The following is a 26,396-nucleotide window of genomic DNA, read 5'->3' as shown; positions in this document are numbered from 1 at the left end:
TAGTTAAAGCATTCAATAATAAACCCACCTTGGGCCCTAGTAACTCAGTCCCACTCCCCCCCCCTTGTGACGCCCCTGCACTGTAACCCAGGCCAAAATAATCTGGGGAGAGCTGAACCCTGATCTGTTGTTACTCTGAGAGAGACGGGGAGTAATGATGCAATAACATAATAACCATTATGTGTGTGTGTGTGTGTGTGTGTGTGTGTGTGTGTGTGTGTGTGTGTGTGTGTGTGCGCGTGCGCGTGCGCGTGCGTGTGCGTGTGCGTGTGCGTGTGCGTGTGCGTGTGTGTGTGTGTGTGCGTGCGTGCGTGCGTGCGTGTGTGCGTGCGTGTCTAGCTGAAGGACCTGAAGCGACAGCTCCAGTTGGAGAGGAAGAGAGCGGACAAGCTGCAGGAGAGACTGCAGGAGATCCTGACCAACACAAAGACCAGGACAGGTACAGTAAGGTTCACCGCCTCACACTAAGCATCCACGGTTCTCAGTCACCTGGTGACTAAAGCCCGGATCAGAGTATACGGTGGAGAGCTATCCACCGCAAATTTGAGGTGGAAAGCTTTCCACCTCAAGTCAGAAAATAAGTGCAGGCCATCATAGTACGCCACGGTGGAGTCCTATTCACCGTGACTGACTAGTCTAGATTGACCAATCAGTGAACGGGGTGTAGAGCCTGTCTGTCTGATAGTAAAAACAGAGAGATGTGTTGGGACTCGCGGTGGAAAGCTCTCCACCGCGAGGAATAATGTAACGTTGTAGTTTCATGACTCAAAAAGACTCGAAAAGACTACACCGCGGTGGATAGCCTTCCACAGCGGACCCGACTATGATCCGGGCTTAACTCATTAACTGCCAAAAACGTGAATCCCTTAAAAATCCCGTTGTCCCACCCTGCCACGCCCGTGAATCCCGTGAATAAAAAAAAATAAAAAAAAAAAAGGTTTTTTTTTTTTTTTTTTTTTTTTTTTTTAATTTTTTTTGGACCCCAAAAACGTTAGTAGGCATGATAGCGATCGCGAAATTGCTTGTTTAACCCCCATACAACCCCCATACAACTCAGGTAGCAGACCTCCAAGCTCACAACAGTGTAAAACATAATGGCTGCTATCTCATGAATGCCTGAACGGATTTCCATTCGGATTTTTTTGTTTGAAAGCTGTGAGCAATGTGGACACACGTGGTGCATTATCTAGGCATGGGTGTGCATGATCCGTGCACTATGAATTACATGGAAGTCTATGGAGACGAATGGCAGTTAAAGAGTACGAAGGTATTGTTAAATGGCAGCATATGAGTTAAGGTGCCGTGCACACACAGCACAGTTTTTTGAGAGAATATATCAAAATATAATGTCAGATATGCCGTCCGTCTTTTAGACCAGTGGTTCTCAACCTTTTCAGGCCGCCACCCCCAAAAGAATCATATTTTAACCGCCACCTAGCCACATGGCATGCAAGATTCAAGATTATTTTATTGGGTCTCGAGGGAAGTGTGTTCTTGGACATGCAGGCTGCTACATAACATACAACAAGACAAACAGAAAGAAAGACAGACAATTAAAAAGAATAGTGCAAAGCACACAGTGCATACATACAGCTCAAGTGCATATTACATTACACTACATTATAGAGCCAACACACCCTACTAACGGCCTGAGTTTAAGTTTAACAGAGTAAAGGGCTTTGCACACAGACACGTTTTTTCACACGGACAAAACGGACGATTGCATTTGTTTAAAGAAAACAATGATTCTCTACGACCTCATGCACACCTGCTCCGAAGTGGCTGCAGCCATGTGTTTTTTTCTTGATCGAACCCATTTCGATTTGTGCGTCTTGTCGCATGTGGTAAAAACTAATCAATCCTTTTATGACTCCTTTTGGGATCCGTGGCGCGGATTCCTCACAGCATTGCACACCAAATCAGTTTTAATCATGCAGCAAACGGAAAAAAACGCAATGGTTGAAAAACGCTTCTGTGTGCAAAGCCCTTAACAGATATAGGAATAAATGAGTATTTTTTATCTATTCAGATATCTTTTCTTATTTTTCACTGGGACTCTGTAACGTCTGCCAGAGGGACCCTACGAGGGCATACTTGGAGTTGGAGGCCCGGACATAAAGAGCAGTTCATATTCTGAATACAGGATGTGAGAGGGGTCGGCAATATTATTTCCTTATCTTTCCTAATTACACTTTCCTGGCAGATTGTTTGAAGGGTGGGGTTCTGCTCCCTCATACCCATCACCTTCAATGCAATGCCAGCTAATCTATCATTGATTTGTGCGTCAAATTACCAAACCAAACACAAATTGCATAACGAAAGATACTTTCAATCACAGCGTGATAGAAACTCTCTCTCTGCTGGACACCAAACACCCTGAGCCGCCTCGTGCCACAATCCTGAAACAGTGGTAAATCAGCCAACAACCCACAACCCTCGAATGGTAAATTGCTTTTCTACCACTTCTACCATATAAATGAAAGAAAACACAGTTGTAACTTGCAAGGTTATTTAGTTACAATCTGCAACACAACAGTGGGCGGGGTCCATGAGCCAACTCAAGTTTGTTGACTGATTTACCACTGTTTTAATTAAGCCAATCAGAATCCAGTATCTGAACTAGGGTTGTTCGATATGGCCAAAAAATAAAATCTCGATTATTTTCTCTGAAATCCCGATTTTCGATTTCGATTTCGATTTTTTTGTTAAAAGAATAATACATTGTTTCAACTATTTTGTTTTCATTTAAAAAATGCAAGGAAATGATTTTTTTTTTTCATTATTGTTTCATTTTTTGATTTTTTTTATATAGCCAAATAGCAAAATGCAATAAAACAATAAGGGTATTAATAATAATAACTTTAGTTGTGCAACAATCACATACAACTTAGCGTCCTTAGTGTTTCATTATCAATAGTGAGTGACAAAACAGCCAAAACAAGCCAGCTCTTGGAGGCTGGTGAGGCATTTTGGTAGGCATTTCGCCTACCAAAATGTAATTCCTGGCTACGCCCCTGCCCTGCACCACTCATGCACGGAGATGTTGACTGATTGTAAACGGAGGCGAAGCGCTTCGCTTCCCGACGCAAAATTAACACAGTGACAGGGACAGTAGGAGACTACAGTCAGTAGGTGGGTAACACAGAATTAATAAGCTTCTTTCAAACTACAACAAGTAAGTAAGTTTACCAGCTCAGCAGCGTTTTGTTCTGTTTGCTGCTTGAACCATCGCGAGTGAGCGCAGTGCCGTGGTGAACTCTGCTCAGTCTGACGTGCGCTAAACGCGCATCAAAGAAATTACACATCAGATAGAAAGTAGTATTAATTTGGTGTCGGACCTTGTCGTCCTGCTTTAGGAGGACGGGGCTGTGTACTTTTTGCGCGTGCAAGGCTCCAATGAGTAAGAATTTCCCTAATTAAAGTGAAAATCGATTTTACGATTTCCATTTTTTTAAATCGTCCAAAGGAAAAAAAACGGGTTACGATTAAAAATCGATTAATCGAACAACCCTAATCTGAACATGTGAACACAAAAAGTGGTAGAAAGTGAAGTATCTGCTGGATCTTGGTGGTACACACATGATTAACATGGACATGCACGCTACACTATTGTTTTCTTTTAGAGAAACTTCGACCGAAAGTGTTGCATAAGAACAGGGCAAGACTGGAGCTGGAAGATGTCATTAGACTCTGCGTCCGATGGCCAAGAATCGACAGACTGTGCAAAACCTGATCGTATCCATTTATCTCCACCCAACTCCACCCTGGTTCCCCAGGTTGACTCTGAGCCAGGGTAGCACACTGACTCACTGACTCAAACGTCTAGTACAGGGGTCTTCAACGTTTTCTGGCCAAGGACCCCTTAGTTGAGAGAGAGATGAAGCAGGGACCCCCACAACCTGTTCATAGATTCCATAATTGTTTGACAGCACAATCATCAGTGTATTTTGGATTCATGTCAATTTGTGTTTTCAGATATTTAACCACTAGAACCGTCAAAACTTAAAAACCTAGGGCTCTTTTCCCCATCTACACCAAACCTCCTTGCCAAAAATAGCTGATCTACAAGCTCACAACGCCTCGCAGTGCGAGGCGTTGTGAGCTTGTAGATCGGCTATTTTTGGCTAAAGTTCTCAGAATAAACACGCTAGGGTTCAAGTGGTTAATATAAAAAAAATAGAAAAAAGTTTCTATCACACAAAGATTTGGAGGACCCCCTGTAGTAAATCTGAGGACCCCCTGTTGAAGAACCCTGCTCTGGTCTAGTATCTCCCCCGGTCCAAAGGGAATAACCCTTTGGTCTGATGGTTCAGATGTTAGACGGGTTCGCATCCCGGGCCTTACCCCAGGATGGTGGTCTGTGGGTCCACGATGGGTTGAACCTCTACTGCAGTGTACAGCTAGCCTGGTGTATTTTCAAACACCTGATTCCTATGCTATATTAACCAGTTTTACTGGGGACCCCCAGGAACGATTCACCTTTCCACTCAGCATCCATCCATGTGGTAATATTAACTAGATAAAATATATTAATATAACTACCTGTTTAGAGTGTGTGTGTGTGTGTGTGTGTGTGTGTGTGTGTGTGTGTGTGTGTGTGTGTGTGCGTGTGCGTGCGTGCGTGTGCACATACCATTGGTTAATATTTAATGCTGATCTCTGATTCACTCAGCTGAGGGGACACACTGGCGTCTAGGCACACACACACACACACACACACACACACCCACACACACACACACACACACACACTGCCATTAATTTGTATTTAAAAAATAGCAAAGAGGCCATTTTACTACTTTTACTACTCAATCATTCTGTCTCACTTACTTTCATAATATTTGCACACACACACAAATCCAGGGTAATTACCTATCGCTCTCTTGCTCTCTCTACCTCCGCTCTCTCTCTGTCTCTCTCTCTCTCGCTTTATGCCTAATCTCCCCCCCCCCTCTCTCCCCCCCCCAGCAGTAATCATATATAATGGATCAGGCAGTAATGAATGTTTAATTGGCTCCGAAGCTCCAACCTGAGAATGAGACATTTTAAAGTATATACTCCTCCTCCACCCCTTAAAGGGACGTTCCTCCTTACTCTTAAAGGAACACCCACGCTCCCTCCCTGCCCCCCCGCTTTCCATTCACTAAAGAGGAGGCACGTTCAAAATGGCCGCCGCCGATCAGCTGAGAGAGGGGGGTGAATGCGGGTGCCGCCGCGGGCCGTTTAAGTGTGTCGTGTAGAGCTGCTCGTTCGGGTGGTGGGGGGGGGGGGGGGGGGGGGGGGGGTGATCTCATTGGCTGACTGTGGCGGAGCGGCAACGTGTAACACGTATGTGCTGCGGTACGAGAAGAACACGCTCTGATCCTCGGGGCACGCATCGCTCAGTGCTCACACGTAGCCAAGGAACGCGTTAAACCACTTAAACCCTTTATACCTGGGTGACCCTCAGGGCTCTGTGCCAGTGACCCTTCTGTTCTCACTCTGCATTAAACATCTTGGCTGAGAACCTCGACATGCTCAGCTGCAGTGGTGGAAAAAGTACTCACATTTATCTTGAGTAAAAGTACTGCAATATAGAAATACTCAATTACAAGTAAAAGTCCGGAATTCAAAATGTACTTGAGTAAAAGTATGAAAGTATTGGCATTAAAATATACTTAAAGTAAAAGTACAAAATCTTTGAAAATAGCAGATCTACAATCTCTGCGACGCCTTGTGAGCTTGTAGATCGGCTATTTTCAAATAGCCAAATAGAATAAAGTGGTTTATGCATGTTTTAACATATTATAATATATCAGCAAAGTAACTAGGAACTACAGTTTTCAAATAAATGTAGTGGAGTAAAAGTACAATATTTGGATCCGAGATGTAGTGGAGTAAAAGTAAAAGTATTGGAAATTGGAATTACTCAAGTAAAGTACAAATAATTCAAAAGTGTACTTAAATACAGTACTTAAGTAAATGTACTTTGTTACTTTACACTACTGATTTACACTAAACATCTAGTCTGAAAACCTCTACATCAGGGGTCTTCAACGTTTTCAGGCCAAGGACCCCTTAGTTGATAGAGAGAGATGAAGCAGGGACCCCCACAACCTGTTCATAGATTCCATATAGTTTCAGTTTGTTGGACAGCACAATCATCAGTGTATTTTGATGTTTTTTTTCATGTCAATTTGTGTTTTCAGATATTCAACCACTGGAACCGTCAATACTTAATAAACTTGACCTTTCACTCTGTACTTAGTCTGCTCTTTTCCCCCTCTACACCAAACCTCTTTGCCAAAAATAGTCGACCTACAAGCTCACAGCGACTCGCGCTGCAAGGCGTTGTGAGCTTGTAGATCTGCTATTTTTGGCTAAAGTTCTCAGAATATGGACACTAGGGGTTCAATTGGTTGAATTAAAAAAGGAGAAAAAAACGTTCTCTCTCTCAAAGATGTGGAGGACCCACTGTAGTAACTCTGAGGACCCCCTAGGGGTCCCGGACCCCCCTGTTGAAAACCCATGCTCGACTACATGCTCATCTGGTACAGTATGTCTGTGGTGTTAAAGTTAAAGCTGCAAAGCCAATTGACATTCCTCTATGGAATCCAAAATGAAATCAATCATGGCGACTGAGTACTTTAATCTGTGTGTGTGTGTGTGTGTGTGTGTGTGTGTGTGTGTGTGTGTGTGTGTGTGTGTGTGTGTGTGTGTGTGTGTGTGTGTGTGTGTGTGTGTGTGTGTGTGTGTGTGTGTGTGTGTGTGTGTGTGTGTGTGGTAGGTCTAGAGGATCTGGTCCTATCAGAGATCAGCTCTCCCAGTAGGACTCAGCAGCAGACTGACTCCTCCTCCGTCTCCTCCTTCTCCTACCGAGACATCATGAAGGACAACCAGCCTACCAGGGAGCAGAGGGTAGGCCTACACACACACACACACACACACACACACACACACACACACACACACACACACACACACACAACCAGCCTACCAGGGAGCAGAGGGTAGGCCTACACACACACACACACACACACACACACACACACACACACACACACACACACACACACACACACACACACAACCAGCCTACCAGAGAACAGAGGGTAGGCCTACGCACAAGCGCACGTACGCACACACGCACACAGCCTACCCGAGAACAGACACACACACAAGAGACAACCTACACATGGGGTGTCAAACAGGCCACAAGCCACACACAGTACGGTGGTAGCCTGCCATCAGCCAGACTGATAACGTAGGGCGACTGTGGCTCAGTAGTAGGTCGTCCAGTGATCTGTGGATCCTGTCCACATGTCAAAGTGTCCTTGGGCTAGACCGGGGGTCAGCAACCCGCGGCTCTGCGCCACCCTAGTGGCTCCCTGGAGCTTTTTCAAAAATGTATTAAGGGAAAAAGATAGGGGGAAAAATATATATGTTTTTGTTTTAATATGGTTTCTGTAGGACAAACATGACACAAACATTCTTAACGCTTTCCAATGCTGTAAAAATGTGTAGAATAAATATTAAATGTAATGCTCATTATATATTTGTAGCCTACTTAGTCATTTTGACAGTAGGCTAATATAGCTAATATAGACTTTTAATATATTGTCACTGTCGGGCAGGAACCTTGTATCTCCAAGTTTCAAATTTGTATGTTTTTATTTTTTCGCAAAGTAAAGCCCTGCTTCATCATACAAGACTGACGCACAAAAGTAGTGAAAACAGCAGTAGATCGGCTGTTTTCACTAGTTTAGTTCATTTTGTAAATGATAAATACAAAACAAAGTTTTAGACATACAAGGTTTCCACCCGACAACAACGATATATAAGGCTTTTATAATTTTTTGCGGCTCCAGACAGATTTGTTTTTAGTTTCTTTGGTCCAGTATGGCTCTTTCAACATTTTGGGTTGCCGACCCCTGGGCTAGGCACTGAACCCCACGTTGCCTCCAATGGTGTTCGCTTGTCAGTTGCCACCTTTGGCACCCTGGCCAAGATATGACTTCCGCTCCGTTCCAAGATTTCTAGCGGAAGTGCTGAGTTTAACGGAATTTACGTCATGCGGTCTGTTTACATTCCCCAGCGAAAAAACAAAAATAGATTGTAGCTCTTAACTCGCTGATAATGGGTGTAACATCGCCTGAATCCATGTTTTAGTTTATATATTGTTTATTGTGAGCGTAACCGACGGAGCAGGAGACGTAGACCCGATTTTATTCCAGCGGGGAATACGTTCCTTGTTCACCAAAAAGTCATTGGGGACAACATATCTCTTTGAGCAGGCTTTCTCTGTAATGAACTCTAATCAATCTGGACTGCAGTCGCAGCAGGTGACAGGGAGACCATCTTAATGACATTATGAACATGACAGCTCCTCAGAAGCTGGTGTTGACAGGCTGCTTCAAAGCCAAGAGCTGACAGGCTGTCCGGAAGCAGCGATGAATGAATGCTGCTGTCCAACGCACTGACACATGTTAGAAGCACACTACGCCTTATGAATCATTCATGGATTAAAGTTATCATTCACCATGACCGCTTTCATTCATTTGGATTCCGAAGAGGCCAGCATGTCTTCTATGGCATTGCTTCTCAAAGTGGGGTCCGGGGACCACCATCAGAGGTCCTCGAGGGAGTTCCAGGGGGTCCCCAGCTAAATGATAGTTAGGAACCAAATGGACCCTTATGGTTATGTAACTTAATAACGGGTCCATTTGGTTCCATTTGTACACTCTCCGAGTTAAATTAACATTGGTTCTAGTTCTACAATAAAAATTGGGGTCTCAGAGATATAAATGCCTATATATGGGGGTCCATAGCCTAATGCGTGTCAAACGCATTAGGCGTGAAATTATAATGGTTGAGAATCATTGCTAGAGCTGTAAAAATGGGGGTCCCTGGAATATCTATACAAATGGGGGTCCGTGGCCTAATTACTTGTCAATTCGGGGGTCCTTGACAATTGACATGAAAAGGTTTGAGAACCACTGTTCTATGGAAGCATGTTGTGCTGCGATGCCTTGAGAGCTTGTAGATAGCTAAAATATATAGATAGGTAGGTAACCATTTTGTTTTTGGTTATTATTTTTTAAGATTAGAGCATCGTTCAGAGGCATCTTTCATAAAATGGTCTCATGAAATTCATGAAATCAAAGGTTAAAGCTTCAATCTGTGATTTCTTCACCTGGTTGGCAGTATGTAGAAAAGCAGCAACAATATTACCAAAATATTTCTTTTACATACTGCGCTAATTGTTTAGGAAACGTTGTTTCCTAAACTCCATGATCATTGAGGGCCAAATGTCCTTTCTCATGAAGAATTGGAGGCACAATTCTATACCAGAAACGTATCGGTAGTCTGTTCCACATTTCGTCGTGTCGGGTGGTCCAAAACCGTTTTGTTTGTATTTATCGTTTTAAAAATGAACTAAACTAGTGATCTACACGCACACAACGCCTCGCACCGCGAGGCGTTGTGTGCTTGTAGATCTGCTATTTTCACTACTTTTGTGCGACAGCCTTGTATGATGAAGCAGGGCTTTGCTTTGCGAAAAAAATTACAAATTTGAAACTTGGAGATACAAGGTTTCTGCCCGACAGTGCCGATTCTCTGAATGGCTCGCTGCCGATGTTCGATTTCAAATGATTCATTAACTCTTTTACTTCTTCGAACGTTAACGCTCGTCCCAATTCTGAACGCGGCTCAAAGCCAATACAAACTCTCGTTCTTTTACCTTTTATGATGACTGTAAGCTGTTGAGGGGTCGCGCGGGTGTGTACAGTGAAAAACACCTCCCTTAATGCTGCTTTCAAATCTCCACCACATGTAAACATCAATGATGTCCAATTCACTTCCTGGCTGTTCTCTGTGGACCTGATCTAGATTATGCATTTCTATTAGTGCAGGCGTTTCGGGCAGTATTTTGATGGAATCGTGCACTTTATGAAAGAAGCATGAAATTTGGCACACAGTTAGAACATGCCATATGGAACATTTTTGGCTATAGGGGCATCGCAGATTTGTCTTGGGAAACTTGTGGGAGCCAATCAAAGTTGGGCTCTCATAGACTTTACTATAGAGTAAAATAATACAAAAAATAAATATGCTTTAAGTAGCATGTGAGGGGTCAAACTAGGTGTTTTTCGGGATTCTGAATCCAATGCAAACATTTATTTTGCAGGAAAACCATTCCTTGGGCTAAAAACGGACCCCATATAAGTGATAAAAGTATGGTTTAGAGTCATCACTTTTCAACAGTTTTGTGGTGGCCGTTTCTCGGAAAGGAATGTTTTTCGTGCAAAACAAATGCTTGCATTGGATTCAGAATCCTGAAAAACACCTAGTTTGACCCCTCACATGCTACTTAAAGCATATTTATTTTTTGTATTATTTGACTCTATAGTAAAGTCTATGAGAGCCCAACTTTGATTGGCTCCCACAAGTTTCCCAAGACAAATCTGCGATGCCCCTATAGCCAAATATTTTCCATATGGCATGTTCTAACTGTGTGCCAAATTTCATGCTTCTTTCATAAAGTGCACGATTTTTGCCTGAAACACTCCCACTATATGCTCTGAACGACGGAAAGAGGGGAGGGCCAATTCACATCCATAAGGCTGCCCTCTGCCGCCAGCTCGGCTAAAGTACACACATAATAGGTCCAATGAAAAAAATCGTTTGGAAATAATCAATAGATCTTTTTCTATAACATCGCAAAGGTAAGCTGCTTTTTGCTGGCACCAGCCCCAATAAATAAATAATAAATCTGGCAGTAAAACTGTTAACAGAAACGTTGGGGCTCCTGAAACAAACGTTTGGTTCACCTCTCATTCCCTGCATCCTGGGACACTGTAATAATAATACCAATCATAAAAGTAATGTTCTTATGGAACGGCAGCAGTGAAGTGAGAAGCTGCAGGAGGAGCAATGAAGGAGACAGCAGAGAGTCTGAATGAAGTGAGACGCTGCAGGAGGAGCAGAGAGTCTGAAGGAACAGAAGTGACAGCGGTGGGATTGGGAGTTCGCTCCGCTACTCTCGTGCGTACGTCATGCACGTGCGCTCCTCTCGTGCACAACGGCCGTGGCTCGCATAGCGTCGCATATGAATGAGTTCCAAATCAGTTTGACACCCCTGCCTGAATACACTGTGTGTGTGTGTGTGTGTGTGTGTGTGTGTGTGTGTGTGTGTGTGTGTGTGTGTGTGTGTGTGTGTGTGTGTGTGTGTGTGTGTGTGTGTGTGTGCGGGCATGTGAATATAGGGATGGGACCATATGAACATTTCATATCACCATTATTGTGACAAAAGAAATCGCGATTTACGATATTATCGCGATAATCAAAATCCATTATCGGAGGGCGGAACATTTGCCAAAAAATAGCAGATGTACAAGCTCGAGCTTGTAGATCTGCTATTTTTTTGGCAAAGACATTTGATAGAGAGTGAGAAAAAGACTATAAAGTATATCATACATACTGTACCTTTTACCAATTCTAGAGGGTTTAAGTGGTACCGGATATGCAGCTCGGCAAATAAAAGGTGAATTGACCCCAGTGCCTGACGGAGGACGATATCACGATAAAAAATATCCACAATACGATTATCGTAGTGTTTTTTTTATCACGATATATGATAATATCGCTTATCGTCCCATCCCTACATGTGAATCATCACCACTCCTCTACTTCTTTCTCTTCTTGACTGTCTTGATGGATAATATATTTATATTTACGTATATATCAGCCTCTCCCCTATTGGTGCTAGTCTGTTTATTTATAGTGAAGTTAGGGTTGAGAGCATAGGATCCCACTCTTAACTCTTTTACTGACATTTTAAAGATTTAAGGATGTCTTAAACTGCCATGAAAGGAGCTCAAAAGTAGCTTACCTTTGCGATTTTATTGAAAAATATCCATCCATTATTTCCTGCAAGCTTGTTGCTATTTTTAAGCATTTTTTTTTTTGTGCTACTTTTGAAAAATCGAAAATTGTGTAACTGAAATATTTGCTTCTGGGTGGTCCCCTGGAACAACATATTTGGAGATGGGGGTCTGCGGCCAAAAATATTACATTTTGGGGGTCCTTGACGTGAAAACGTTTGAGAACCACTGATTTAGAAGAAGGATGTAGAAGACTTTTATAGAATCGGGTCAAAATATTCAAAGACTTGACCAAATTTTTAATATTTAAAAAAAAAAAGCAGATCTACAAGCTCGCAGTGCGCTGTGAGCTTGTATACCTGCAATGTTCTAATAGCTAAAGCATCAAATAATGGTTAAAGTAATGGGTTTTAATGGGGTACCGTATATAGGATACCTTTGCGCGACAGTAAAGAAGAAACGGAAGTGTGCAGGAGGCATTAAATCCTCTTCATCCTCTGATGATGATCAGAGCTTCTGTTGATGCAGACTGTATGACGGAAGCATGAGAACACTGTCTGAGGGCTTGTGAGACTAGTTAGAGAGGGATCCTATGGGGAGACAGAGCCCTCCATGTACTGCACTGTATGTACAACACAGACTAGTTAGAGAGGGATCCTATGGGGAGACAGAGCCCTCCATGTACTGTACTGCACTGTATGTACAACACAGACTAGTTAGAGAGGATCCTATGGGGAGACAGAGCCCTCCATGTACTGCACTGTATGTACAACACAGACTAGTTAGAGAGGGATCCTATGGGGAGACAGAGCCCTCCATGTACTGCACTGTATGTACAACACAGACTAGTTAGAGTGGGATCCTATGGGGAGACAGAGCCCTCCATGTACTGCACTGTATGTACAACACAGACTAGTTAGAGAGGGATCCTATGGGGAGACAGAGCCCTCCATGTACTGCACTGTATGTACAACACAGACTAGTTAGAGAGGATCCTATGGGGAGACAGAGCCCTCCATGTACTGCACTGTATGTACAACACAGACTAGTTAGAGAGGATCCTATGGGGAGACAGAGCCCTCCATGTACTGCACTGTATGTACAACACAGACTAGTTAGAGAGGGATCCTATGGGGAGACAGAGCCCTCCATGTACTGCACTGTATGTACAACACAGACTAGTTAGAGAGGGATCCTATGGGGAGACAGAGCCCTCCATGTACTGCACTGTATGTACAACACAGACTAGTTAGAGTGGGATCCTATGGGGAGACAGAGCCCTCCATGTACTGCACTGTATGTACAACACAGACTAGTTAGAGAGGGATCCTATGGGCAGACAGAGCCCTCCATGTACTGCACTGTATGTACAACACAGACTAGTTAGAGAGGATCCTATGGGGAGACAGAGCCCTCCATGTACTGCACTGTATGTACAACACAGACTAGTTAGAGAGGATCCTATGGGGAGACAGAGCCCTCCATGTACTGCACTGTATGTACAACACAGACTAGTTAGAGAGGGATCCTATGGGGAGACAGAGCCCTCCATGTACTGCACTGTATGTACAACACAGACTAGTTAGAGAGGATCCTATGGGGAGACAGAGCCCTCCATGTACTGCACTGTATGTACAACACAGACTAGTTAGAGTGGGATCCTATGGGCAGACAGAGCCCTCCATGTACTGCACTGTATGTACAACACAGACTAGTTAGAGAGGGATCCTATGGGGAGACAGAGCCCTCCATGTACTGCACTGTATGTACAACACAGACTAGTTAGAGAGGGATCCTATGGGGAGACAGAGCCCTCCATGTACTGCACTGTATGTACAACACAGACTAGTTAGAGAGGGATCCTATGGGGAGACAGAGCCCTCCATGTACTGCACTGTATGTACAACACAGACTAGTTAGAGAGGGATCCTATGGGGAGACAGAGCCCTCCATGTACTGTACTGTATGTACAACACAGACTAGTTAGAGAGGATCCTATGGGCAGACAGAGCCCTCCATGTACTGCACTGTATGTACAACACAGACTAGTTAGAGAGGGATCCTATGGGGAGACAGAGCCCTCCATGTACTGCACTGTATGTACAACACAGACTAGTTAGAGAGGGATCCTATGGGGAGACAGAGCCCTCCATGTACTGCACTGTATGTACAACACAGACTAGTTAGAGAGGGATCCTATGGGGAGACAGAGCCCTCCATGTACTGCACTGTATGTACAACACAGACTAGTTAGAGAGGATCCTATGGGGAGACAGAGCCCTCCATGTACTGCACTGTATGTACAACACAGACTAGTTAGAGAGGGATCCTATGGGGAGACAGAGCCCTCCATGTACTGCACTGTATGTACAACACAGACTAGTTAGAGAGGATCCTATGGGGAGACAGAGCCCTCCATGTACTGTACTGTATGTACAACACAGACTAGTTAGAGAGGATCCTATGGGGAGACAGAGCCCTCCATGTACTGTACTGTATGTACAACACAGACTAGTTAGAGAGGATCCTATGGGGAGACAGAGCCCTCCATGTACTGCACTGTATGTACAACACAGACTAGTTAGAGAGGGATCCTATGGGGAGACAGAGCCCTCCATGTACTGCACTGTATGTACAACACAGACTAGTTAGAGAGGATCCTATGGGGAGACAGAGCCCTCCATGTACTGCACTGTATGTACAACACAGACTAGTTAGAGTGGGATCCTATGGGGAGACAGAGCCCTCCATGTACTGCACTGTATGTACAACACAGACTAGTTAGAGAGGGATCCTATGGGGAGACAGAGCCCTCCATGTACTGCACTGTATGTACAACACAGACTAGTTAGAGAGGATCCTATGGGGAGACAGAGCCCTCCATGTACTGCACTGTATGTACAACACAGACTAGTTAGAGAGGGATCCTATGGGCAGACAGAGCCCTCCATGTACTGCACTGTATGTACAACACAGACTAGTTAGAGTGGGATCCTATGGGGAGACAGAGCCCTCCATGTACTGCACTGTATGTACAACACAGACTAGTTAGAGTGGGATCCTATGGGGAGACAGAGCCCTCCATGTACTGCACTGTATGTACAACACAGACTAGTTAGAGAGGATCCTATGGGGAGACAGAGCCCTCCATGTACTGCACTGTATGTACAACACAGACTAGTTAGAGAGGGATCCTATGGGGAGACAGAGCCCTCCATGTACTGCACTGTATGTACAACACAGACTAGTTAGAGTGGGATCCTATGGGGAGACAGAGCCCTCCATGTACTGCATTGTATGTACAACACAGACTAGTTAGAGAGGGATCCTATGGGGAGACAGAGCCCTCCATGTACTGCACTGTATGTACAACACAGACTAGTTAGAGAGGGATCCTATGGGGAGACAGAGCCCTCCATGTACTGCACTGTATGTACAACACAGACTAGTTAGAGTGGGATCCTATGGGGAGACAGAGCCCTCCATGTACTGCATTGTATGTACAACACAGACTAGTTAGAGAGGGATCCTATGGGGAGACAGAGCCCTCCATGTACTGCACTGTATGTACAACACAGACTAGTTAGAGTGGGATCCTATGGGGAGACAGAGCCCTCCATGTACTGCACTGTATGTACAACACAGACTAGTTAGAGAGGGATCCTATGGGGAGACAGAGCCCTCCATGTACTGCACTGTATGTACAACACAGACTAGTTAGAGAGGGATCCCTTGGGGAGACAGAGCCCTCCATGTACTGCACTGTATGTACAACACAGACTAGTTAGAGAGGGATCCTATGGGGAGACAGAGCCCTCCATGTACTGCACTGTATGTACAACACAGACTAGTTAGAGAGGGATCCTATGGGGAGACAGAGCCCTCCATGTACTGCACTGTATGTACAACACAGACTAGTTAGAGAGGGATCCTATGGGGAGACAGAGCCCTCCATGTACTGCACTGTATGTACAACACAGACTAGTTAGAGTGGGATCCTATGGGCAGACAGAGCCCTCCATGTACTGCACTGTATGTACAACACAGACTAGTTAGAGTGGGATCCTATGGGCAGACAGAGCCCTCCATGTACTGCACTGTATGTACAACACAGACTAGTTAGAGTGGGATCCTATGGGGAGACAGAGCCCTCCATGTACTGCACTGTATGTACAACACAGACTAGTTAGAGAGGGATCCTATGGGGAGACAGAGCCCTCCATGTACTGCACTGTATGTACAACACAGACTAGTTAGAGAGGGATCCTATGGGCAGACAGAGCCCTCCATGTACTGCACTGTATGTACAACACAGACTAGTTAGAGAGGGATCCTATGGGGAGACAGAGCCCTCCATGTACTGCACTGTATGTACAACACAGACTAGTTAGAGAGGGATCCTATGGGGAGACAGAGCCCTCCATGTACTGTACTGTATGTACAACACAGACTAGTTAGAGTGGGATCCTATGGGGAGACAGAGCCCTCCATGTACTGCACTGTATGTACAACACAGACTAGTTAGAGAGGGATCCTATGGGGAGACAGAGCCCTCCATGTACTGTACTGTATGTACAACACAGACTAGTTAGAGAGGATCCTATGGGCAGACAGAGCCCTCCATGTACTGTACTGTATGTACAACACAGACTAGTTAGAGAGGGATCCTATGGGCAGACAGAGCCCTCCATGTACTGCACTGTATGTACAACACAGACTAGTTAGAGAGGGATCCTATGGGGAGACAGAGCCCTCCATGTACTGCACTGTATGTACAACACAGACTAGTTAGAGAGGGATCCTATGGGCAGACAGAGCCCTCCATGTACTGCACTGTATGTACAACACAGACTAGTTAGAGAGGATCCTATGGGGAGACAGAGCCCTCCATGTACTGCACTGTATGTACAACACAGACTAGTTAGAGTGGGATCCTATGGGGAGACAGAGCCCTCCATGTACTGCACTGTATGTACAACACAGACTAGTTAGAGAGGGATCCTATGGGGAGACAGAGCCCTCCATGTACTGCACTGTATGTACAACACAGACTAGTTAGAGAGGGATCCTATGGGGAGACAGAGCCCTCCATGTACTGCACTGTATGTACAACACAGACTAGTTAGAGAGGATCCTATGGGCAGACAGAGCCCTCCATGTACTGCACTGTATGTACAACACAGACTAGTTAGAGAGGGATCCTATGGGGAGACAGAGCCCTCCATGTACTGCACTGTATGTACAACACAGACTAGTTAGAGAGGATCCTATGGGCAGACAGAGCCCTCCATGTACTGCACTGTATGTACAACACAGACTAGTTAGAGAGGGATCCTATGGGGAGACAGAGCCCTCCATGTACTGCACTGTATGTACAACACAGACTAGTTAGAGAGGGATCCTATGGGGAGACAGAGCCCTCCATGTACTGCACTGTATGTACAACACAGACTAGTTAGAGAGGATCCTATGGGGAGACAGAGCCCTCCATGTACTGCACTGTATGTACAACACAGACTAGTTAGAGAGGGATCCTATGGGCAGACAGAGCCCTCCATGTACTGCACTGTATGTACAACACAGACTAGTTAGAGAGGGATCCTATGGGGAGACAGAGCCCTCCATGTACTGCACTGTATGTACAACACAGACTAGTTAGAGAGGGATCCTATGGGGAGACAGAGCCCTCCATGTACTGCACTGTATGTACAACACAGACTAGTTAGAGAGGGTCCTATGGGGAGACAGAGCCCTCCATGTACTGTACTGTATGTACAACACAGACTAGTTAGAGAGGGATCCTATGGGCAGACAGAGCCCTCCATGTACTGTACTGTATGTACAACACAGACTAGTTAGAGAGGGATCCTATGGGGAGACAGAGCCCTCCATGTACTGCACTGTATGTACAACACAGACTAGTTAGAGAGGGATCCTATGGGGAGACAGAGCCCTCCATGTACTGCACTGTATGTACAACACAGACTAGTTAGAGAGGGATCCTATGGGGAGACAGAGCCCTCCATGTACTGCACTGTATGTACAACACAGACTAGTTAGAGAGGGATCCTATGGGGAGACAGAGCCCTCCATGTACTGCACTGTATGTACAACACAGACTAGTTAGAGAGGATCCTATGGGGAGACAGAGCCCTCCATGTACTGCACTGTATGTACAACACAGACTAGTTAGAGAGGGTCCTATGGGGAGACAGAGCCCTCCATGTACTGTACTGTATGTACAACACAGACTAGTTAGAGAGGGATCCTATGGGCAGACAGAGCCCTCCATGTACTGTACTGTATGTACAACACAGACTAGTTAGAGAGGGATCCTATGGGGAGACAGAGCCCTCCATGTACTGCACTGTATGTACAACACAGACTAGTTAGAGAGGGATCCTATGGGGAGACAGAGCCCTCCATGTACTGCACTGTATGTACAACACAGACTAGTTAGAGAGGATCCTATGGGGAGACAGAGCCCTCCATGTACTGCACTGTATGTACAACACAGACTAGTTAGAGAGGGATCCTATGGGGAGACAGAGCCCTCCATGTACTGCACTGTATGTACAACACAGACTAGTTAGAGAGGGATCCTATGGGGAGACAGAGCCCTCCATGTACTGCACTGTATGTACAACACAGACTAGTTAGAGAGGGATCCTATGGGGAGACAGAGCCCTCCATGTACTGCACTGTATGTACAACACAGACTAGTTAGAGAGGGATCCTATGGGGAGACAGAGCCCTCCATGTACTGCACTGTATGTACAACACAGACTAGTTAGAGAGGGATCCTATGGGGAGACAGAGCCCTCCATGTACTGCACTGTATGTACAACACAGACTAGTTAGAGTGGGATCCTATGGGGAGACAGAGCCCTCCATGTACTGCACTGTATGTACAACACAGACTAGTTAGAGAGGATCCTATGGGCAGACAGAGCCCTCCATGTACTGCACTGTATGTACAACACAGACTAGTTAGAGAGGGATCCTATGGGGAGACAGAGCCCTCCATGTACTGCACTGTATGTACAACACAGACTAGTTAGAGAGGGATCCTATGGGGAGACAGAGCCCTCCATGTACTGCACTGTATGTACAACACAGACTAGTTAGAGAGGGATCCTATGGGGAGACAGAGCCCTCCATGTACTGCACTGTATGTACAACACAGACTAGTTAGAGAGGATCCTATGGGGAGACAGAGCCCTCCATGTACTGCACTGTATGTACAACACAGACTAGTTAGAGAGGGATCCTATGGGGAGACAGAGCCCTCCATGTACTGCACTGTATGTATAACACAGACTAGTTAGAGAGGGATCCTATGGGGAGACAGAGCCCTCCATGTACTGCACTGTATGTACAACACAGACTAGTTGGAGAGGGATCCTATGGGGAGACAGAGCCCTCCATGTACTGCACTGTATGTACAACACAGACTAGTTAGAGAGGGATCCTATGGGGAGACAGAGCCCTCCATGTACTGCACTGTATGTACAACACAGACTAGTTAGAGTGGGATCCTATGGGGAGACAGAGCCCTCCATGTACTGCACTGTATGTACAACACAGACTAGTTAGAGAGGGATCCTATGGGGAGACAGAGCCCTCCATGTACTGCACTGTATGTACAACACAGACTAGTTAGAGAGGGATCCTATGGGGAGACAGAGCCCTCCATGTACTGTACTGTATGTACAACACAGACTAGTTAGAGAGGGATCCTATGGGGAGACAGAGCCCTCCATGTACTGCACTGTATGTACAACACAGACTAGTTAGAGAGGGATCCTATGGGGAGACAGAGCCCTCCATGTACTGCACTGTATGTACAACACAGACTAGTTAGAGAGGGATCCTATGGGCAGACAGAGCCCTCCATGTACTGCACTGTATGTACAACACAGACTAGTTAGAGTGGGATCCTATGGGCAGACACAGAGAAGAGAATGAGAATTTACCTACGTCATCCCACGAGGGAATTTCAGTTTTCAGCTTAACCCAGCTGAACCCAGTGCTGCCCACAAGGAGCGCGGGGGGAGGGGAGCAGTTAGGGGTTAGGTGTCTTGCTCATGGACACTTCGACACATAGCTGGAGCTGGAATCGTAACTGCGGCCTCTGGGTATGGACACTAACCATTCAGCTACGGGCGCCCCGTAGAGCCCATGTACTCCATTCCAATGTACTGTATGTACAAAACAGTGGCACAACCCACGTGCTCAGCTGTGCTGCTCATACCAAAGAAAAAACATGTGAGGCTCCATTTAAAAAGAATATAAATAGGCTTTACAACTCTATAAAATGTATTACCCGTAAGCACAATTGTTGGTGTTTCAGTTTACAGTCATTAGTTATAAATAATATATACAGTATTATTTCTCTATATTTCAGTATAGAGAAATATATGAGGAGGTGGGAGAGTTGTTCCAGAGGCTGGCTGGTTTACAGTCTATATTATAATGTATAATCATCTCTCTATATTCCAGTCCAGTGGAGGTAGCCCTCAGTCGCAGCGGCCTGCAGAGCTGTCAGATGATGAGGTTGGAGAGTTGTTCCAGAGACTGGCGGAGGTTCAACAGGAGAAGTGGATGTTGGAGGAGAAGGTGAGAACCATAAATCTGTATATTATTATTATTATAGTGTAAATATAAAACATGGAGCTTAAATCATTCTGAATGTACTGTAGGAGAGTCTTGGGGGGGAGGGCGTGTTTTGACCGGCAAAGAACCGGTTTGGGTTCTTTCTCCCGCCTATTAGTGGGTTGGCATAACAAAATTATCGAAACGAAGCTGATAAAAGCGTCAAACTCTTTTTGAGGCTTCTTCAGGACCTAACGATGGATTTTAGCCTTGGGTACCAAACTTTCTTTTGAAGATTACCCATAGAATTATCCATATCAAGTTGGGCTCCCATCGACTTTCTATACAGGAGGAAAATACCCAGAAAAAAAAATCTGCTTTAAGCAGGATGTGAGGGGTCTAACTGTCATGATTCTGAATCCATTGCAAACATTTTTTTTGCACAAAAACTTTCCTTGGGCTAGAAATTGCCCCACAAAACGGTTTAGTGATGAGTCATCACTTTTCACAGTTTTTTGGGTGTTTTTTTGGGGCCATTTATAGCCCAAGGAAAGTTTTTTGTGCAAAACAGATTCTTGCAATGGATTCAGCATCATGACACTAGTTAGACCCCTCACATCCTACTTAAAGCAGATTTTTTTCTGGGTATTTTCCTCCTGTATAGAAGGTTGATGGGAGCCCAACTTGATATGGATATGGTAATTCTATGGGTAATTTTCAAAATAAAGTTTGGTACCCAAGGCTAAAATTCATCGTCAAAACGATCTCAATTAATTCAATGCTCCATGGGGTGTGTAATTGATAGAAAATGTGTTTTTGGAGTGAACTACTCCTTTAACAGTCCTATGGGACTGTAACTCTTGACATAAGGTTCTATTTGCACTCTCTCTGAGTTATGGGGGTCCGTGGCCTTATTATACCCAACTGGGGGTCCTTGAGATGAAAAGCTTTGAGAACCACTGCTTTAAACCATGTAATCTGATGGATAACTGTTGTTTAATATCCATAAACCACGGCTATGAAGTCTAATCCCTTTTGCTGCTGTTGTTGTGTATGAAAGAAACGCTGCAAATAAGACTCTTTTTTTGTCCAAGATTCAAATATTCTGTGCATTTTACGAGCTGCTATCCAAATACTTAGTTAATTAACCAATAAATCAAATCAAGGCTCTTTGTTCTATTCAATGGCTACACTAGCCCTTCATAGTAAATACTCACATCCTCCAAACAAACAGATATCTCGTCTTAGCAAAACTGCCTTATAGTTGATATGCGTGTGTATACGTAAATCTCTTGGTTACACCAGCATTGCAGCGTTCATTTTGTTGACTAGAACTCTGAAGACTAAAAGACTAGACTCTTACAAGCTACTAAATATCAAAATGTATAGTAGAAATATTGTCATTGATGGTAAATATAAAGGTTACAGTATGTATATATGCAGTCATATCATTTCTTCCTCACTATGAACTGGCCAGTAAAGACAGAGTTGTGTCAACGGACGTCCAGAATTCTTGATCCTTCCATGATCCACGTAGACAGTTCCAGTTCCTGTAGTTCCTTTTGTCCACACATTTTGTTACGTTAGCAGCACAACCGTGTGCGTGATATTGTGTTGGTTATGTTACTAATGCTTCATAGTACAGAGTATGGCATTAACGACTTGTGATTTTTGCAAGTCGACTCGACTCAGTAAAAAAGTTGAGTTGAAGTCGACTTTATCTTTTGATAACGTCATCGTTAAACGATGGGGAAGGGGGGAATGGACGGGGGACAAAACCCGAAAATGACTTACCTCTAGACTTCATAGAATAGCCTAGGCGATCCTTTCTCTTAACCGATTTAGTGCCATTCCCGAGATATCTCGCGAAATGTACTCGAGTATCTCGAGTGCCATTCCCGAGATATCTCGCGAAAAGTAATATATTACTGTAACGGCGGTTATATTACCGGATACAATGGCCGGAGGTCCCGAGCCGATCTCCGTCGCTGATTTGTCATCATCACGGCTCCACGGGCACAAAATAGTAATCCCATAACATTGAGGCAGACGGGGGATCTCATCTTTAATGTCCATTATCTCAAAACTACACTTTAGAAGCGAAGATGGAGGCAGATGCTCGCTTATAAAGCACATGTTGAAAAGCATCGATCCGATCCGCCATGACACCACGTAAACAATGATCGATTCCGGCGCAGGACGCGATGACGTCAGACCGGAAGTGTTAACGCTATGGACTTCTGGCCTTCAAAATAAGATAGTGGCCGTTAATGGAGCCAGTGACAGGCACTCAGGACATTATAATCCGTTAATGTCTCGGGCTCAGAATGAGTTAATAAGGGTTTTGTTTTGATGTTAATAGTATAGATTAGTTCATGAATGGCTGAGTGAAAACTCCCTGCGCTAGTGTGCTTCATTCCATTGACAAAACACAGTTGGAAAAGAGAATCCTGTCTTTAACAATAAGCAATCCAACTGTTTTAATGCTGAAAACCTTTTTTTTTTCTTTTTTCAATAACGTTTTTCATTTATTTTTAAGAATTCTTTGGGAAAAAGAAGAAAAAAAATTAAATACAATACAAAATTATAAAAAAAAAAAATGAAAAAAGTTATTGAAAAAACACGGCCTGCTCACGTATTAGGAGGGTAGTATGAGTCACCAGAAAAAATAATGGGTGTTTTTAATGAATCTATCATGGTTAAAATGAAGTTTGAAGTTACAATGGGTGTGTGTAGGGAGAGGCCCTGGGCCTGGAGGGCCTGGTAACATTTACATCAAATATCTAAATATTGAATCAAGCAAATTAAAAACTGTTCAGGGTGTTCATAAAAGCCTGATTAGACGATAAAATTACCTAAAGTGTTTTTGAAAGTGGAATATCCCTTTAACTGTACTTGTACTGTTCTTCATTTGTGTCTAATAAAATAATCAACCGATCAATTGAAGGTGAAACACCTGGAGGTCAGCTGTTCCTCCATGGCTGAAGACATCTGCAGGAAGAGTGCAATCATAGAGACCTACGTGATGGACAGTCGTATAGGTACTGTACACACACACACACACATGTACACACACACACACACACACACACACACACACACACACACACACACACACACACACACACACACACACACTCATAGAGACCTACATGATGGACAGCCGTATAGGTACACACACACACACACACACACACACACACACACACACACACACACACACACACACACACACACACACACACACACACACACACACACCTCTCTGCAGAATTTCTTCTCATCTTCACCAGCAGTTCAAATGTCCCACATGCTGCTATATTTAACTACTCTGACGTGTTCGTGCGTGCGTGCGTGAGAGAGAGAGAGTTTTCTTTAATGGCTCTAAAGGGATCTTTCCCTCAGCATTTTGTCTGCAATTAAATAAACTCCTCCTCTCCTCTCCTCTCCTCTCCTCTCCTCTCCTCTCCTCTCCTCTCCCCTCCCCTCCCCTCCCCTCCCCTCCCCTCCTCTCCTCTCCTCTCCTCTCCCCTCCCCTCCTCTCCTCTCCTCCTACAGTGTAAGTCATGGTGTCTCCTGCTGTTTTTTAATTTCATGTCTGACTGACTTAAAGGAGGACACACATAAATGTTAGGAAGCATTAAGACACAGATATACTAAAATACTCTCTCTCTCCTTCTCGCTCTTTCTTTTTCTCTCTCCTTTCTAGAGATGGGACGATACGCGATATTATCGTTTATCGTGATAAAAACACTCACGCTAATCGCATCGTGGAGATTTAATTTATCGTGATATCGTCCTCCGTCATGCACTGGGATCAATTCACTTTTTTATTTGCATAGCTGCATATCTGGTACCATTTAAACCCTCTATTGGTAAAAGGTACTTATAATATACGTACTCGATACAGTCTTTTTTTCACTCTCTATCAAATGTCTTTGCCCGAAAATAGCCGAACTACAAGCTCACAACGCTATTTTTTGGCAAATGTTCCGCCCCAGGATAATGGATTTTGATTATCGCGATAATATCGTAAACCGCGATTTCTTTTGTCACAATAATCGTGATTTGACATTTTCATATCGTCCCATCCCTAGACCTCTCTCTCTCTCTCTCTCTCTCTCTCTCTCTCTCTCTCTCTCTCTCTCTCTCTCTCTCTCTCTCTGCAGTTCCATTACCAGTGTGATAATAGTGAATGTAATGGCCAGTAAAACTCTGGACACTTATAGTGTGCGTGTGCATGCCGGTGTGGGTGCGTTTATGTCTGTGCGTGCGTGCGTGCGTGCGTGCGTGCATGCGTGTGCGCGTGTGTGTGTGTGTGCGTGCATGCTTGTGCGTGCACACAGTGAAATGTGATCATTGTGTTCTATGGCTGGCCCACAGACTGCAAACTGAGCAGTTTGTCAGGAATACAGCCAACACGCACGCACACACACACACACACACACACACACACACACACACACACACACACACACACACACACACACACACACACACACACACACAAAAATGTCTTTTAACATTCACTTCTACTTTACCCTCTCACACACACAACAGGGTGAAATATGCCGCTAAAATGTGGAACGCCCTACCGAAGGCCGTAAAGGAGTGTAAATCCGTAACATCCTTTAAAATGGCACCACTTGAACCCCAGTGTCCATATTTAGTCCCCCCAGGAATCCGCGATCACAGAATTTATCACGGAATTCGTGAAGGGAATAAATAAATATTACACCCATATTAGGTAGTAGGTAGGCTATCCTCTAAGATGTGTTTACTATGGGCATGGTTAGGATGACAATAGTCTTTGCAACAGAAAGTAATTATTAAAAACAATAACAATTAAAAAAGAATAGATTTAAAATTAGATTTTTATTCTCAAAAATGATTATTTGAATATTCTAACCTCTAATTATAATTAATTGTAGCTATTTCATGAAGGGTTTTACTTGATTATTAGAACTATATAATTTTTTGCTTGATAACTGGTAATTTTAGGTTGTTTTTTAATGTCCGCGGAATCAAGACTTTTTCTCCGTGGATTCCTGGGGGGACTACATATTGGGGGAAACTTTAGCCAAAAAATTGCAGATCTACAAGCTCACAATACCTCGCAGTGCGAGGTGTGAGCTTGTAGATCGGCAGAGCTTTGGGGAAAAAGAGCTGACCAAGTATAGAGTGAAAGGTCAAGTTTATTAAGTATTGACGGTTCAAGTGGTTAAATATCTGAAAACACAAATTGACATGAATCCAAAATACACTGATTGTGCTGTCAAACGATGAAACTATATGGAATCTATGAACAGGTTGTGGGGGTCCCTGCTTCATCTCTCTCTCTCAACTAAGGGGTCCTTGGCCTGAAAACATTGAAGACCCCTGCTCTAATAAATACAATCAACCAATCCATCTCTCTCTCTCTCTCCCTCTCTCCCAGGCTCGTCCTCTGGGGCGGTGGTCCACGCGGCCCACCACCACCACCACCACCCAGCAGACAGGGGGTCCCTGGGCTCCGTCCTCAGAGACCTGGTGAAGCCTGGAGACGAGAACCTGAGGGAGATGAACAAGAAGCTGCAGAACATGTTGGAGGAGCAGCTCACCAAGAACATGCACCTACAGAAGGTCTGCACACATACAGTACACATTTGAAATGTTTATTTACCAGTAAGTCTCCCTAATCGGGAATTAAGCGACCACCAGGTCACATACACAAACTTTAGAAGGCAATGGTAGCCAATCAGGAGGGAATATGGGAAATGGGACAGATCCATGATGAAGACATGTCTGTAGAGATACTGTGTACCGCTTTGTGTGATTTTAGGGCAAAATATGTAGGAGCAGTGTCCAAAAATGTGTTTTGCAAGAATCTGCCTCATGGTGGCGCTTGAAGAGGGCCATGTGAGAAATGAGTAGTGGAGTGTGTGTGCAAAGTTTGGC

At 44.3% G+C, this 26,396-nt stretch overlaps 1 protein-coding gene across 3 annotated transcripts in view; it reads left to right on the top strand.

Moving 5' to 3' along the window:
- gripap1 (GRIP1 associated protein 1) overlaps positions 1-26,396 on the top strand; it is a 134,854-nt gene that overhangs the window by 95,200 nt on the left and 13,258 nt on the right. For all 3 annotated transcript variants that reach the window (XM_080733371.1, XM_080733372.1, XM_080733370.1), the window contains 5 exons: positions 340-439; positions 6,767-6,897; positions 20,367-20,483; positions 23,407-23,500; positions 25,897-26,081. In XM_080733371.1, the coding sequence (XP_080589497.1) occupies positions 340-439; positions 6,767-6,897; positions 20,367-20,483; positions 23,407-23,500; positions 25,897-26,081 (627 nt within the window). The remainder of the gene's footprint in view (positions 1-339; positions 440-6,766; positions 6,898-20,366; positions 20,484-23,406; positions 23,501-25,896; positions 26,082-26,396) is intronic.

This window comes from Nannobrachium achirus, assembly GCF_963921795.1.
Source record: "Nannobrachium achirus genome assembly, chromosome: 9".
NCBI classification, from domain to species: Eukaryota; Metazoa; Chordata; class Actinopteri; order Myctophiformes; family Myctophidae; genus Nannobrachium; species Nannobrachium achirus.
Note: the sequence above shows the minus strand (reverse complement) of the source record. Positions and strands in the feature narration are given on the sequence as shown.